Source organism: Schistocerca piceifrons, chromosome 7 (assembly GCF_021461385.2).
Source record: "Schistocerca piceifrons isolate TAMUIC-IGC-003096 chromosome 7, iqSchPice1.1, whole genome shotgun sequence".
NCBI classification, from domain to species: Eukaryota; Metazoa; Arthropoda; class Insecta; order Orthoptera; family Acrididae; genus Schistocerca; species Schistocerca piceifrons.
Genome location: NC_060144.1, coordinates 558,784,180 through 558,802,457, shown reverse-complemented (window position 1 = coordinate 558,802,457; position 18,278 = coordinate 558,784,180). Strand labels below are relative to the sequence as shown.

Sequence of the window (18,278 nt, the reverse complement as noted above, 5' to 3'; positions counted from 1 at the left end):
CTTTCTCAAGTCAAGCCCTGAAATGAGATGATCCCTTGACAATATTCTCCCCAAACCACCCAGAGTTGCCTTTCGTCACCCTCCCCAATCTCCGTAACATCCTTGCCAAACCATACAATATTCCCAGACCACCTTCTCTACCCAGTGGTTCCTACCCCTGTAGCCGACCCTGCTGCAGAACCTGTCCCATGCATCCCCCCACAACCACCTACTCCAGCCCCACTACTGGTAAAACATACACAATTCAAGGCAGGGCTACATGTGAAACGACACATGTCATTTATCAGCTGACATGCCTGCACTGCACAGCCTTTTACATTGGTATGATGACAACTAAACTGGCTGAGCCCATGAATGGGCACAGACGAACTGTCCGCCTAGGAGATGTCCAATACCCAGTAGCAGAGCATGCCCTACAGCTTAATGCTACACCGTACATGCCATTTGGCTTCTCCCACCCAACACCAGTCCCTCAGAACTGCGGAGATGGGAACTTGCACACCAACACTTCCTTTCATCCCACCATTCCCCAGGACTGAACCTACGTTAACAAACCTCACCCCCATTTACTCTTCAGTCGTCTCCTCTTTCCCTTTCCTCTTTAACCATTCACGCATCTTTTCATCCTGCATAGTTGTGTTTATCTTTATACTATATACCTCTTTACTTCTGTATGCATCCTCTTTGGTTTGAAGCTGGCACAGTCCTTACAGTAGAATATCTTTGGCTTCCCTCTGACATCCATGCCTCCATCTTTGCTACCCTCCCTGTTTACCTTTCCCTTGTTGCTTCATAACCTGGGTTGTGGGTAACTGAATCACTTTTCCTTCTTCCCCGTTTTTTCCCCTCTCTCCACCCTGATGAAGGAACAAAGTTCCGAAAGCTATGATACATAAGTTTTCTGTTCTGTTTTGTGTATCTATCGGCTGTACTGAGCTGAGGTAAGTACTGGCCAGCCCCTCTATCTCTTTGTTAGTATTTGTTTCACATCTTTATATGAGATTTTCCAGTAATCATTTTAAAATTGAAGATACATCAGCCAAATTATTCTCCAACAATGCTAGTCCTCGCAGCTCAAAAATAGAAAATGTTAATATGATACTAGTAAAATGCAGGAGCATCCACGGCAAGGGTCCCATAATTAGTATCAGTTATGAAAGGTAAAAATACCCAGAGGGTATTAGGAACAGAAAGCTCGTTGAAACCATAAGTAAATAGCAATGAAATCATAAACTCAGGCCAAAATACTTCTTGTAAGGGTACGTTAGATGCCAGTTTATTGCAGTAAAAAATGAAATAGTATCTAATTATCATGCATTCCAAATGTGATTTGTATCTGGATGAAGTTAAACAACAAAGGTGGCTAAATATAGTAATTTGAAGCTTTTATAGGCTGTCTTTGTCAAAACCTGTAGTGGCAGAGCACTTCAGAGAGAACTTGCAGAATTTCGTAAATGAGTTTCCTGACGATGCTATTGTGATAGGGGTGACTTCAATTTGCCAGGTATAGGAGAGTCATGCGATCAGAACTGGTACCAGAGACAGTGATTCAAGTGACATTGTTCTCAACATATTATCTGAAAATTGTTTACAGCAGATAGAGGATCAACTGGTGAAGGTAACTTCTTAGGTCTCCTAGCAACAAAGAGACATGAACTTCAAGTTACATGCCATTCAGAAAGTGGGTGCACTCAGCAACTGTTATGTGGCTTATAAATTATAGAGTGTAGCAATCAATCATCCTTTTTTTGATTTTATTACACAAATCCAGATTTCGGCAAGTGGCTAGCCATTCTCAGTGCACTATTTTCTATTCTCGTTGCATGTAAGTCCCTGTTGTTCCCTCAATTCAAAGAAATGTGACTGATGCCCAAACAACAGGGACTTACATGAAACTTTGTGGCAGATTAAAACTGTGTGCCGAACCAAGACTCGAACTTGGGACTTTTGCCTTTCGTGGGCTAGTGCTCTACCAACTGAGCTACCCAAGCATGACTCACGCCCCATCCTCACAGTTTTACTTCTGCCAGTACCTCATCTCCTACCTTCCAAACTTTACAGAAGCTCTCCTGCAGCCCTGCAGAACTAGCACTCCTGAAAGAATCTGCCAGGAAGTTTCATTTCAGCACACACTCTGCTGTGCAGAGTGAAAATCTCATTCTGGAAACATCCTCCAGGATGTGGCTAAGCCATGTCTCCGCAATATCCTTTCTTTCAGGAGTGCTAGTTCTGCAGGTTTGCAGGAGAGCTTCTGTAAAGTTTGGAAGGTAGGAGATAAGGTCCTGGGAGAAGTAAAGCTGTGAGTTGTGCTTGGGTAGCTCAGTTGGTAGAGCACTTGTTCGCGAAAGGCCAAGGTCCTGAGTTCGAGTCTCGGTCCGGCACACAGTTTTAATCTGCCAGGAAGTTTCATTTCAGTGCACACTCTGCTGCAGAGTGAAAATCTCATTCTGGAAACATCCCCCAGGCTGTGGCTAAGCAATGTCTCTGCAATATCCTTTCTTTTAGGAGTGCTAGTTCTGCAGGTTTGCAGGAGAGCTTCTGTAAAATTTGGAAGGTAGGAGATGAGGTACTGGCAGAAGTAAAGCTGTGAGGAGAGCTCGTGAGTTGTGCTCCGGCAGCTCAGTTGGTAGAGCACTTGCTTGCGAAAGGCAAAGGTCCCGAGTTTGAGCCTCGGTCCAGCACACATTTTTAATCTTCCAGGACATTTCATTTTAGTGCACACGCTGCTGCAGAGTGAAAATCTCATTCCAGGGACTTACAAGCATCGAGAATAGAAAATAGTGCATTGAGAATGGCTAGCCACTAGCCAAAATCTGGATTTGCGTAATAAAATCTAAAAAAAGGAAGACAGATTGCTGCACTCTATAATTTATAAGACCTGAACTTTTTGAATCATTTAATGTCAAGGATGGTATCAGTGATTATAAGCCTGCAGTAGCATATTTGACTACAGGTATTACGAGGAATGTTAAGAAAGGAAGGACAATAATTTTGCTTAACAAGAATGATAGAATACAAATTGCTGAGAATCTGAGTAGTCAGCATCAAATATTGATTTCTTAGGGTGAAGATGTGTACCAAAAATAAAAAAAATTGTGAAGCATCTTTCAGTATGCCTGTTCTGAGCAAGGTCTTAAGAAATGGAGAGCCCTAGCATTGTTTAACAGCTGTGTTAGAAAACTGCTATATAAACAAAGAGAGCATCACAGATTCAAAAGAAGTCAAAACCTAGCTGACAAACAAACACTGAATGAGGCAAAAATATGTGTAAGGAGAGCAATCTTCAGTGATTCTGAAAGAAAAGTTTTGCTGAGCAATCTGTCTAAAAACCCTAAGAGATTTTGAGCCTGTGTAAAAATCAGTAAGTGGATCAAAATGATGTATTCAATCATTCAGTGACCATACTGGCAACAAAACAGAAGATGACAGAGAGAAGGCTGAATATTGCATTTGGTCTTTTGAAACTGTTTCACCACAGAAGATAGAAGATCATAATGTGGACCCTTCTTACAATCATCATACAAACTTTGAAATGGCAGATGTCAAGATAGGTAACTGTAGGTAACTGTGGAAAAGCAGCTACAATCACTTAGTAGTGGAAAGGCAACAGGAGCAGATGAGATACATGTAAGATTTTACAGAGATTAGGCCAAAGAACTAACTCCCCTTCTAGCAGAAATTTTTTGTAGGTCACTAGAGCAACCAAGGTTACAATATTCAAAATGTGAAGCCTGCCAAAGATATCAGCTAAATAGGGCAACCTTGATAACCACTGATCATCAGTGAAAAAATTCTTTTCTTCATATCCTGAGCCAGTGATTCTTGATGTATTATGCAGTGAGTGTCAGGTGCAACTTTCTTCATCTTTGCTGTCTGCCCTGTTAAGTGAATATGTTGGCTTGTCTCAATTTGTACAAACACCAACACATTTTTGCCAAGGAGTACTCACAGTTAACAAATAAAGGTCAATCATACTGAAAATGTTTTCTGCAGTAGTGTTTGACTCAAGCATTTTGCCTTGTATCTTCATCATAATCAAAACTTATAAAACCGAGTAACTGTGCCGTATTCATGACATCTGTACTTTCGTCTAATTGAAGAGCCAAATAAGTGTACTCTTGTGGTTGTAATTTTCTTAAGTTTGGAAAACATGTCTTCATTTTTCCTTTTGACTGCATTGTTGGATAACAGAACTTTTTGTATTTCTTTGGCTACTCCTTTCTGCTGGGTAAACATTTAACCCTGGTTTATTACATGTCCCAGTATTCCATTTGTGCCATCTTGTCCCATCAGAACTTGGATGGCACCAAACAGCCCTTTGTTTATGCATCAACTTTCCACTGTGCAGCATGATTATTGACAGATGGAAAAGGAGCATTTAGCTATTATTTTTGGAGTTAAAAATATGGTTCACACATTGTTGGTTATTTTTGCTCTTGAGGGACCCCCAGGACACTGGCATTTGACAACAGTTGGCAGTTTGTGTCATGGGAGTTTGAAGACTTTTGCATTTGCAATGGTATACAGCATCTGACTACCGCTTTGTTTCACCTGCCTTTTAACTGAAAGTTGGAGTGTTTTGTGCATACATATAAGACCCAAATGAAGAAGTCTGTGTCTGTCATTTCCTGTCATGGTGGCAGAGGAGGCTGCCAGTTGTTGTGGTGAGTATCCGTGCCGACTATGTGATTAAGCGGTGTTGTCACCCTGTGCAGATCCTAGAGATCCAGTTACAGTTTTATGACCACTACTTGTCCAAACAATCTCACATGCAGCTTCAATTTCTTTCTCAGTCGATTTGTCTACTGTGGCAAACACACCACCTGCATTGCCTAGCCTGTTGTTATGATATACACTTCAATTTTCCCCAAAAGTCTCAGTGATATCAATTTCAGGTTTCAACCAGCTTTGTTCCTAGTATTTTGTGAGCTTCACAGTTTTCAGCAGCCATTCAAAGTCTGGAACTTTGTTGCGAATATTTTGGCAGTAAATACAAGGATTTTAATACTCTCACCTGTGGCAGGCATTTTTTTGGATCTAGAACTGATATTTCTGGATCTCCTACAGCTGTTGTTACCTGGACTGGATGGGGAGTCACCTAATCTAAAACACCTTTCTGTACACCCCACACACAGTCAGCTACCTAGGTAGCAACCTGTGACATGTAGTGCACATCTTACCCCTTCAGGGGGACCCTACAGTTCTCAACTCTATGGCGCAAGTCTAGGAAGTTGCAACCTAGCTTATTATGGAACGTTTGAAGGTTCTGGTTCAATCCTGTTACTTGACACAGAACCATGGGGTCACTGTCAGTTCTGGGAACAATGCTGCAGATTATGAGCTTCATAGAAACATCATGTCTTCTCAATCTTCTCTGCGAGTTGCTGGAATGATCCAGGTATGACCTTATAACCCAGGTGACAGACATGATTTGTTCCAATATGCACTACAGTCTGTAGTTGGTTACACACTGTTCCCCCCAGTGGTGGTCAGATAGCTTCTTCAACATGTTGGATAAAGCCCCAAGTATAAACACTGAATGTACCTGATGTTCCTTCATGTCGCTTGCTGTGACTTCCCTAAGGGTACCATTATTCATCATATGTTTGAACAGCTGTCAATTAATAGACTCCTCATTTGCCTCCTCATGACACTGGGCAAAGCAGATTTACCAAACGGTGAAGTGAGATCCAGTGGCTCAGTTTTAGTTTCAGTGGAAGACATCACCTTGAACCTGTTGGTTAGGGGGATGCTCTGTGAGCAACATGCAAGAAGGTATCAACATGTCTCCATGCCCTACAGGAATATGAAAATCTCTTTTCTTTAGACCTGTAAAATGTACAAATGCTTACACTTCCAGCCATACCCTGTCTCCTCTTCTGTCTTATCAAAGTACACAGTAACTCATATCCCTCCTTAACCTTAATGCTCTTGTCTTAACAACATGACAAAACACTCATTCCTTTCAAAGTAAAATTCTCATCACTCAGTTGGTTTTATGAAGTTCTTTTTGGTAGCCAGAACCTGACTTTGGAATGACCCTCCCACCTCATTATGTCAGAGAACAGGCTGAAAGACAGTTAATGGCATACCTACTGAAGCAAGTATAATGTATGCCTTTACTTCCTGTACATACTCATTACCCTATTACAGTCTTCTTTCTAACCAGATCTTCCTCATGTCCCAATGCTCATAGCTGTTGCAGTCTACGTAAATTTCCCTCTCTCAGAACTTGCTGTATCAGGAAGTATCATCTTATTCCATGTATAAAAAAGTTTGCAGCTGCCACTATCATCATTATTATTATTAATATTAATATTATTGTTATTAGTGGCAGTAGCAGAAATAGAAGTACTGCTAGTATTAACTGTATTAGTTCTAGTCAGTATTATTTAATCACATTAATTCTAGATGCGTTCAGGTCATATATAATTCTGTAAATACAATTCTATTACTGTTTGTCATATTAAAGTTGCTGTTATTTCTTAGTTAACAATGATGTAAATAAATATTGCGAGTGTGAAATCCTGATCTTATTTAAGAGAGGGGCTGAAGACCCTAATGCAATCAGGTTAAACAAAAAAATAAATAAATAAACAACAGCCTGCCTTATGATTTCGCTTTGCTATATTTTCATTTCCTTCCTTACATTTACTCACAGGAATTTCTTTTTGCTACCTAAATAATAAACTGGGTTTGATAAATATTTTCATTCACTTTTCTATTAGTGCAAAATATTTTCCACATAATGCAGTTAACTCCAGTGACATTTTAAGAGAAGTTTCCTTTTGCAGACTTCCTCTATTTAATAGATAATTGTATATTTGGAAACTTGTAGCAAACATAGTGTAAAAGAATAATGTACTTGTTGTTGTTGTTGTTGTTGTTGTTGTTGTGGTCTTAAGTCCAGAGACTGGTATGATGCAGCCCTCCATGCTACTCTATCCTGTGCAAGATTCTTCATCTCCCAGTACCTACTGCAACCTACATCCTTCTGAATCTGTTTAGTGTATTCATCTCTTGGTCTCCCTCTACGATTTTTACCCTCCACGCTGCCATCCTATACTAAATTGGTGATCCCTTCATGCCTCAGAACATGTCCTACCAACTGATCCCTTCTTCTGGTCAAGTTGTGCCACAAACTTCTCTTCTCCCCAATCCTATTCAATACCTCCTCATTAGTTATATGATCTACCCATCTAATCTTCAGCATTCTTCTGTAACACCACATTTTGAAAGCTTCTGTTCTCTTCTTGTCCAAACTAATTATTGTCCATGTTTCACTTCCATACATGGCTACACTCCATACAAATACTTTCAGAAACGACTTCCTGACATTTAAATCTATACTCGATGTTAACAAATTTCTCTTCTTCAGAAACGCTTTCCTTGCCATTTCCAGTCTACATTTTATATCCTCTCTACTTCGACCATCATCAGTTATTTTGCTCCCCAAATAGCAAAACTCCTTTACTACTTTAAGTGTCTCATTTCCTAATCTAATTCCCTCAGCATCACCCGACTTAATTCGACTACATTCCATTATCCTCGTTTTGCTTTTGTTGATGTTAATCTTATACCCCCCTTTCAAGACACTATCCATTCCATTCAACTGCTCTTCCAAGTCCTTTGCTGTCTCTGACAGAATTACAATGTCATCGCCGAACCTCAAAGTTTTTATTTCTTCTCCATGGATTTTAATACCTACTCTGAACTTTTCTTTTGTTTCCTTCACTGCTTGCTCAATATACAAATTGAATAACATCGGGGAGAGGCTACAACACTGTCTCACTCCCTACCCAACCACTGCTTCCCTTTCATGTCCCTCGACTCTTATAACTGTCATCTAGTTTCTGTACAAATTGTGAATAGCCCTTCGCTCCCTGTATTTTATCCCTGCCACCTTCAGAATTTGAAAGAGAGTATTCCAGTCAACATTGTTAAAAGCTTTCTCTAAGTCTACAAATGCTAGAAACGTAGGTTTGTCTTTCCTTAATGTTTCTTCTAAGTCATAGGGTCAGTATTGCCTCACGTGTTCCAATATTTCTACGGAATCCAAACTGATCTTCCCCGAGGTCGGCTTCTACCAATTTTTCCATTCGTCTGTAAAGAATTCGCATTAGTATTTTGCATCCGTGACTTATTAAACTGATAGTACGGTAATTTTCACATCTGTCAGCACCTGCTTTCTTTGGGATTGGAATTATTATATTCTTCTTGAAGTCTGAGGGTATTTCGCCTGTCTCATACATCTTGCTCACCAGATGGTAGAGTTTTGTCAGGACTGGCTTTCCCAAGGCCGTGAGTAGTTCTAATGGAATGTTGTCTACTCCTGGGGCCTTGTTTCGACTCAGGTCTTTCAGTGCTCTGTCAAACTCTTCACCCCGTACCATATCTCCCATTTCATCTTCATCTACATCCTCTTCTATTTCCATAATATTGTCCTCAAGTACATCGCCCTTGTGTAGACCCTCTATATACTCCTTCCACCTTTCTGCTTTCCCTTCTTTGCTTAGATCTGGGTTTCCATCTGAGCTTTTGATATTCATAGAAGTTGTTCTCTTTTCTCCAAAGGTCTCTTTAATTTTCCTGTAAGCAGTATCTATATTACCCCTAGTGATATAAGCCTCACATCCTAACATTTGTCCTCTAGCCATCCCTGCTTAGCCATTTTGCACTTCCTGTCGATCTCATTTTTGAGACGTTTGTATTCCTTTTTGCTTGCTTCATTTACTGCATTTTTATATTTTCTCCTTTCATCAATTAAATTCAATATTTCCTCTGTTACCCAAGGATTTCTACTAACCCTCGTCTTTTTACCTACTTGATACTCTGCTGCCTTCACTACTTCATCCCTCAGAGCTATCATTTCTTCTTCTACTGTATTTCTTTCCCCCATTCCTGTCAATTGTTCCCTTATGCTCTCCCTGAAACTCTGTACAACCTCTGGTTTAGTCAGTTTATCCAGGTCCCATCTCCGTAAATTCCCACCTTTTTGCAGTTTCTTCAGTTTTAATCTACAGTTCATAACCAATAGATTGTGGCCAGAGTCCACATCTGCCCCTGGAAATGTCTTACAATTTAAAACCTGGTTCCTAAATTTCTGTTTTACCATTATATAATCTATCTGAAAGCTGTCAGTATCTCCAGGGTTCTTCCATGCATACAATCTTCTTTTATGATTCTTGAACCAAGTGTTAGCTATGATTAAGTTGTGCTCTGTGCAAAATTCTACCAGGCGGCTTCCTCTTTCATTTGTTAGCCCCAATCCATATTCACCTACTACGTTTCCTTCTCTTCCTTTTCCTACTACTGAATTCCAGTCACCCATGACTATTAAATTTTCCTCTCCCTTCACTATCTGAATAATTTCTTTTATTTCATCATACATTTCTTCAATTTATTCGTCATCTGCAGAGCTAGTTGGCATATAAACTTGTACTACTGTAGTAGGCGTAGGCTTCGTGTCTATCTTGGCCACAATAATGCGTTCACTATGCTGTTTGTAGTAGCTTACCCGCACTTGTAGCAATGTTAAACTTAAGGGTTTTTCATTGTTTCATATTTATTTACAAATGCTAGCCACATTTAAATACAGTGTTTAATAATGAGCTATGCAGAATGTAACTAGCTAAATGGTACAGCCACTAGGCAGGAGCAACATCTACTTGCGAAGAAGCATGATTTCTGAATTGTGTTGCAAGAACAATGTGCACTGAAAACACATACCTGCAACGTACACAAGCACAACGCATTCTAAGAGAGTTGGAGGATTGCCTCGTTGTTTCAGTAGTTGCTCCTCCAATGCTCTTCTCATGCTATCTGTTCCAAATAACTGTATAACTTGCACCTCCGCTCTCTGGGACACCAGGATAAGGATCACTGCAACAACACAAGAGATGATATTTCTTTGTTGTGTGAGGACCAAATAAGTTGTTAACAAATGTAGGTCATACAAATTAAATTTTCGCTATGAGCTGATATGAGCAGATTACTATTTTCCATCTTACTAAATAAAGGGCTATGAATGAATTCTTGGGTTGGTTCCTGTTACACTCTAATGAATGTGCCTTTGTGTTATACAAACAATAAAACATCTACAGACTGTTATAGAAATTAAGTTTCTTAATACTGTATCATTATGTTTGACAATTTAATATGATCTGTGAAGAATGTTTGTTACATTCTGATTTCGTCATAATAATTACCACGTCTGAGACAAAAACATGTAACACACTACAATAATTTTATTGTCAAAATCATGTTTAAGATAATATACAAAAGAACAAAAAAGCCACAATTTTGAATTTCAGGGTATCTGATAATAAATTACAATTTTTTGTGTGTAGTTAAATGACCCATTATGTTCTTACTTACACAGAAAGAACAGATAAGCTGAGGCATGTATTAAAAATTTCATGAAGGGCTTCCTCATGAGGTTCCCAGTGTTTGTGTTGGGTGCAAACATGTAGAGCATGCAGTAGAAAGGAAAGAGTAGGGCCACGCTGGTGATCTGGAGCAGCTTTTGCGTAATGGATTTCCGTCGAAATCCTGGGACACCTTCATACCAGATGGCTGCCAATAACTGCTGTATGTTGGGGTGTGCCACAAACTGTGTAAGACAAAAAAGAAATTTAATTAAAGAGAGTTCAAACAGTGCCCATTATTATTTCGGGATAAGTAAAAAAATAAACATAAAATTATACATATCAAAGATGTAGATCCTCCAGATGGGAAAAAAAAAAAAAAAAAAAAAAAAAAAAAAAAAAAAAAAAAAAAAAAAAAAAAAAAAAAAAGAAAATTAACAAATGGCTCAGTAGAAACTTGCGTGAGACTAAACAGATAAAGGCTTTTCCATAAACAGATGAGGCAGCAGTAAGAATACATTAGCATTAAAAATTACTTAACATAGAAGAGAATTGTGTATTGTATTTTATTCATCTCATGATGTAATTTGCACTCCGTTTGGCTTGTGTACAGGAGACATGTCAAAAATTTGTAAAACAGTTACAATGATTTTTACAGTAATTAATAAGAGCACTATAATAAATAATAACACTAAAAGGATATTTCTTGGAATGTGTAACACATTGTATCCAGCTCAAATTTCCAGTTTGTTCTGCATGAATTCATCCAATGAGTAATAACACTTCAGTGTCAGTACCTTCAGTGAGCCTAAATTCATCTGCATCAACTTGTTCCCTTTTAATGTATTACAAAGTTTCATTCCCATGTATTGAGGTCCCTGGGCATACAGTCTGAGTCGGTGGGTTCGGAGTATAAAATTTTCTTTGTTTCTAGTATCATGTGAATGGACAAAATGGTTTCCCTCAAATAATTCATGTCTGGTGTACAAAAATATAATAATCTCATAATGTATAAGGAAGGCAGAGTTAATATTTTAAGTTTTCTAAATAATGGTCGACATGGTTCTTTGTGATTTGCACTGCACATATTTCGTATGATTTCTCTAAAATTCACCACTAAAGAAAGATCCAGATGGGAAACAAACAAGCAAAGTTCTTTATCAGTTCTAAAACAATATGGCAGCAAGATGTGTAATGAAAATACTCAGTTACTGAGAAGATATTCCATAAAACACCCCATTGGAAATTAGACAGGGTACTGTAACATTACTCATGATTATCAATAAAGCAGTGTTGAAAACTGTGTATCATTGGATTTGTGGAATACAGTATTGCATATATGTAGGAGATAAAGCTGTACTAGCAAAATGAAATGATTGGCAAGATACAAGATGCAGACTTAGTTCACAGGACTTAAAGATCTGACAGCTTTGTGTTGAACATTTCTTTGGATAACAATACATAATAGTGTATCAGGAAACACACAGATAATAACACTAATAGTGTACAGGCCACTAGTGGGACCCTACAGTTCATAATTTCTAGTTTTCTCTTGACATAGTTTCCAAGAATGGTTCAAGAACATATTGCAGTAATTGTTTACACTTTTGCTATGGATCTAACTATCTTTGTTGATTTTGATGAAAAATTAGTTAAAAATGCTTTAGCCTAACAGTAACAGTCAAGTTTTAATAATAAAGCTTGTTGATCTATGAAGCATAATAAAAGAAGGCCACTATAATGTCAGAATCATATGTAAAGGAATCATTCAGAATGTACTGAGAAGATCTGTTTGGACGCAGTGGAAGATACGTATAAACAGAGATTGTATGTGAGAAATTTATACATGGCTACTATAAATGATTCAGTGATTTTCAAAGCTTTTAATTTGCCAAAGTATTACTTGTATGAGTATAATGGATGGATGGATGGAACTGTAAACTAAAATTTATATTTTGCTCACCAATTGATGTTATAAGTCCAGTGTCTTGACAGAATGTCAACAAAGCAAGAAAAAAGTTTTGTGTTTTGGAATATGGGAGATGTTCATCTGTTATAGCAATGGAATGTGCACTCTGGAGGAGTTATGGAAAAGAGCAGCCATGTAAACAGAGTATTGTTCATTGGTATCAACAATTTAGGGATACTGGTTATCTCTGTATACAGGAAAATACAAAGTATCCCAGATGCAACCATGGAGAGGGTGAGGGAAAGTTTTGTATGTATTCCAAACAATCAGTGGTCTACACAAGCCACTCATTTGGAATACTACAGCAAACTGTGTGGAAGATTTTGCGAAAGTAATTGCATTTCAAATATACTGTCTGCAGCTCATGCAACTATTAAAACTGGAGAATTATGAGAGGCAACTTCAGTTTTGCATCACAATGGGGGAGAACTTGAGGATGAACATTTTGACTACAAGCTGATATTCAGCGATGACGCACCCTTCCATTTATTTGGAAAGGTTAATTGCCACAATGTGAGAGTGTGGGGCACTGATAACCATTATGAAATTGTGAGGCATAACCAAGATTCACCAAAGCGTAATGTTTTCTGTGCAATGTCACATATGAATTTGTATGGACAATTTCTTCCTGTGAGAAGTCTGTGACAATTGCCTCTTACCTTGATGTTTTGCACTTATGGTTGTTTCCACAACTGATTGTAGATTCTGAGAACTTCATTTTCCATCAAGACAGATCACTTCCTCCCCACCTTTGTAGTGCATTGGTAATGGTACTGCCTACCACACAAGGGGGCCCGGGTTCGATTCCCGGCAGGGGACTGGGTGTTGTGTGTCCTTCATCATCATTTTCACCATCATTGACACGCAAGTGACATCAACTAAAAAGACTTGAAATACGGCGGCCGAACCCCAAAGGGAATATCCCAGACAATAAATGCCATATAATCATTTCATTTTTTTTTACCTCCTCATTTGAATGTCGGTGTCTGTAGCTAACTAAACAGTGAACTTCTGCATCCCTGGATTGGGGGTAGTGGTGAAGATGATGTGGCACTGTTCCCTTGGCCTGCCAGGTCACTTGACGTAACAACTTGTCAATTTTTTCCTATGGGGGTACATTAAGGACTGTGTTTATGTACCTCCACTGCTAAAAACACTGGAACAGCTCAGAGAGGACATTAGTGCTACAGTGAAGATAACACTTTGGCAAATATAGAGCTCTGGAAACAAATGGATCTTTTGTAGAGCCCTGTAAATTTATAGACCATGTTGTTGCTTTCCTCCCCTTACACATTTGGAGGCAAGCTGTAGTGGCAGCAGTAAGAATGTACAGGGAATCACCTTAAAATTGAAGTTATCTTGAGTAAGAAAGGTATCTCGAGTTGACTCATAGGATAGTAAGTAATGAAACTACATCAACTGAGAATTTTTTGAAATACTCTGGTATGTTGTTATAAAACAAATACTATACAACATGCACAAAAATAAGACTCTCCAAAAATAAAGTAAAACAGCCTGATGCATTATGAAACAAAGATAAGTAAAAATAGTGGCATGAATATGATTTAGTTCCTAGAAAGTAGCTGCATTGAATATAGTGACATATTGGTCATTAAATTCTGTGATTACTTCCCAAAGGGGCAGCAGTCAGACACAGGTCACTTAAATGTATTTCACCATACAGTGTGTATTCTATCAAATGACAATATTTTCAGAAGTGCAACACTGAAGAAGTTACAGAATTCATTGCATTGCCAAAAGCTGTATTTCCTTTTGCTGTGACTATGTTTACAGTAAAGTACTGATACCTTGCATTGATTTCATAAGTACTTAGTAATAGCGGAAGGTGTGTATCATTAACAGACCTAAAATTCAGTAGTTACAACCAGTTACAAAGATTCAACCCGCATCCATAGCCAATGTCACTAATGCATGACTGAACTGAGGTACTCGATTCATAGGTGGCCACCTCAAATCCTGGTGGTGGAAGATATTTTCACCAACAGTATTTGGCTGGCAAGAGAAGCAGAGAAGCCATCTGGACACAGAGGTCATTGCAAAACTGCTTGGACTACCCTAACACACCTATCATCAGACACAAGTGCTCAACTTATCCACACACTAGTAATGTAGTGCCCCTTGCCAATTTTCCTCATTAGTCATGGTTTTCCACTGATTATTGTAAGAGTTTGAGCCTGGTTTGCATCCACATCGAAGAGCTCATTGGCCATCTTTGCCTTAACTATATATAGAGGGAAACATTCCTCATGGGAAAAATATATCTAAAAACAAAGATGATGTAACTTACCAAATGAAAGCATTGGTATGTTGATAGACACACAAACAAACACAAACACACACACAAAATTCAAGCTTCCGCAACCAACGGTTGCTTCATCAGGATAGAGGGAAGGAGAGGGAAAGACGAAAGGATGTGGGTTTTAAGGAAGAGGGTAAGGAGTCATTCCAATCCCGGGAGAGGAAAGACTTACCTTAAAGGGAAAAAGAATGTCTGCTTGTGTCTGTATATGTGCGGATGGATATGTGTGTGTGTGCGAGTGTATACTTGTCCTTTTTTCCCCCTAAGGTAAGTCTTTCCGCTCCCGGGATTGGAATGACTCCTTAGCCTCTCCCTTAAAACCCACATCCTTTTGTCTTTCCCTCTCCTTCTCTCTTTCCTGATGAAGCAACTGTTGGTTGTGAAAGCTTGAATTTTGTGTGTGTGTTCGTGTTTGTTTGTGTGTCTATCAACATGCCAACACTTTCGTTTGGTAAGTTACATCATCTTTCTTTTTAGATATGTTTTTCCCACAGGGAATGTTTCCCTATATATACAGATGATGTGACTTACCAAATGAAAGCACTGGCAGGTTGATAGACATACAAACAAACACGAACACACATACAACATTCAAGCTTTCACAACCAACGGTTGCTTCATTAGGAAAGAGGGAAGGGGAGGGAAAGACGAAAGGATGTGGGTTTTAAGGGAGAGGGTAAGGAGTCATTCCAATCCCGGGAGCGGAAAGACTTACCTTAGGGGGAAAAAAGGGGTATACACTCGCACACACACACACACACACACACACACACACACACATCCATCTGCACATACACAGACACAAGCAGACATTTGTAAAGGCAAAGAGTTTGGGCAGAGATGTCAGTCGAGGCGGATTCATATTTTTATTTAAAAACAAAGATGATGTGACTTACCATACGAAAGTGCTGGCAGGTCGATAGAAACACAAACAGACACATACATACACACAAAATTCAAGCTTTCGCAACAAACTGTTGCCTCATCAGGAAAGAGGGAGGAGAGGGAAAGACGAAAGGAAGTGGGTTTTAAGGGAGAGGGTAAGGAGTCATTCCAATCCCGGGAGCGGAAAGATTTATCTTAGGGGGGAAAAAAGGATGGGTATTCACTCGCATATCCATCCACACATATACAGACACAAGCAGACATATTTAAAGACAAAGAGTTTGGGCAGAGATGTCACTCGAGGCGGAAGTGCATAGGCAAAGATGCTGTTGAATGACAGGTGAGGTATGAGTGGCGGCAACTTGAAATTAGCGGAGATTGAGGCCTGGTGGATAACGGGAAGAGAGGATATATTGAAGAGCAAGTTCCCATCTCCGGAGTTCGGATAGGTTGGTGTTAGTGGGAAGTATCCAGATAACCCGGACGGTGTAACACTGTGTCAAGATGTGCTGGCCGTGCACCAAGGCGTGTTTAGCCACAGGGTGATCCTCATTACCAACAAACACTGTCTGCCTGTGTCCATTCATGCGAATGGACAGGGTGTAACACTGTGCCAAGATGTGCTGGCCGTGCACCAAGGCATGTTTAGCCACAGGGTGATCCTCATTACCAACAAACACTGTCTGCCTGTGTCCATTCATGCGAATGGACAGTTTGTTGCTGGTCATTCCCACATGGAATGCGTCACAGTGGAGGCAGGTCAGTTGGTAAATCACGTGGGTGCTTTCACACTTGGCTCTGCCTTTGATCGTGTACACCTTCCGGGTTGCAGGACTGGAGTAGGTGGTGGTGGGAGGGTGCATGGGACAGGTTTTACACAGGGGACGGTTACAAGGGTAGGAGGCAGAGAGTAGGGAAGGTGGTTTGGGGATTTCATAGGGATGAACTAAGAGGTTACGAAGGTTAGGTGGACGGCGGAAAGACACTCTTGGTGGAGTGGGGAGGATTTCATGAAGGATGGATCTCATTTCAGGGCATGATTTGAGGAAGTCGTATCCCTGCTGGAGAGCCACTTTCAGAGTCTGATCCAGTCCCGGATAGTATCCTGTCACAAGTGGGGCACTTTGGTGTTTCTTCTGTGGGAGGTTCTGGGTTTGAGAGGATGAGGAAGTGGCTCTGGTTATTTGCTTCTGTATCAGGTCAGGAGGGTAGTTGCGGGATGCGAAAGCTGTTGTCAGGTTGTTGGTGTAATGGTTCAGGGATTCCGGACTGGAGCAGATTCGTTTGCCACGAAGACCTAGGCTGTAGGGAAGGGACCGTTTGATGTGGAATGGGTGGCAGCTGTCATAATGGAGGTACTGTTGCTTGTTGGTGGGTTTGATGTGGACGGACGTGTGAAGCTGGCCATTGGACAGGTGGAGGTCAACATCAAGGAAAGTGGCATGGGATTTGGAGTAGGACCAGGTGAATCTGATGGAACCAAAGGAGTTGAGGTTGGAGAGGAAATTCTGGAGTTCTTCTTCACTGTGAGTCCAGATCATGAAGATGTCATCAATAAATCTGTACCAAACTTTGGGTTTGCAGGCTTGGGTAACCAAGAAGGCTTCCTCTAAGCGACCTACTCCAGTCCTGCAACCCGGAAGGTGTACGCGATCAAAGGCAGAGCCACGTGTGAAAGCACCCACGTGATTCACCAACTGACCTGCCTACACTGTGACGCATTCTATGTTGGATTGACCAGCAACAAACTGTCCATTGGCATGAATGGACACAGGCAGACAGTGTTTGTTAGTAATGAGGATCACCCTGTGGCTAAACATGCCTTGGTGCACGGGCAGCACATCTTGGCACAATGTTACACCATCCGGGTTATCTGGATACTTCCCACTGACACCAACCTATCCGAACTCCGGAGATGGGAACTTGCTCTTCAATATATCCTCTCTTCCCGTTATCCACCAGGCCTCAATCTCTGCTAATTTCAAGTTGCCGCCACTCATACCTCACCTGTCATTCAACAGCATCTTTGCCTCTGCACTTCCGCCTCGACTGACATCTCTGCGCAAACTCTTTGTCTTTAAATATGTCTGCTTGTGTCTGTATATGTGTGATTCCAATATTCTTGTCTTGGAATTCTTGTTTGTGAAATAACTTCATTTTATTGCGGTTAAATAGTGATCTGTTTCAGTATTTGCACCCTGTCTAACTCTTATGTTCATGATCTCTTTTTGATTGTTAAAAGATATAGCTACATGGAAGATTGTGGATTCAATGTTATTGCATTCATTATTTCTGTTCCTGACTTCGCTTCAATATCATTAATTTACAATCCCTTCATTCATTTATATTTTCATCCACATTGTTTTGTCCATAAGGGAACAAAAATGTATGTTTGTAAATAGATTATTTCATCTTTTGTTTTTAAACCAGTAGGTTGGGATCTTCAAATGTTTAAATGTTATGATACTCACAAATGAGAGCTCACCACAATGAATGGCTGCAAGGTGAGATATGTGGGACCATAACCTACACCACTGTATAAATGGTTCCTGTGGACTTCTCCTTATGAGTACTTTTTCTAACAACCATGATATGGTGCTAACAGATTATGTTTGTAATGTGTGAACTGTGACAGTATACTGCTGAAATCTGAGAGGTTGTGGAAGGCATCCAGTTACACATGCTGCTTCTTTGGGCTATCTGATTTGGCCTCACTCTCCTGCATTCTTTTGACAAA

The 18,278-nt window shown here is 39.9% G+C and overlaps 1 protein-coding gene across 1 annotated transcript in view; it reads right to left on the bottom strand.

The window, feature by feature from the left end:
• The window catches only part of LOC124804970 (transient-receptor-potential-like protein), a 205,984-nt gene that overhangs the window by 132,959 nt on the left and 54,747 nt on the right, over positions 1–18,278 (bottom strand). Inside the window, exons 8-9 of the mRNA XM_047265360.1 lie at positions 10,378–10,612; positions 9,730–9,882 (exon numbers count right to left, since the gene is read on the bottom strand). Coding sequence (XP_047121316.1) covers positions 9,730–9,882; positions 10,378–10,612 — 388 coding nt within the window. The remainder of the gene's footprint in view (positions 1–9,729; positions 9,883–10,377; positions 10,613–18,278) is intronic.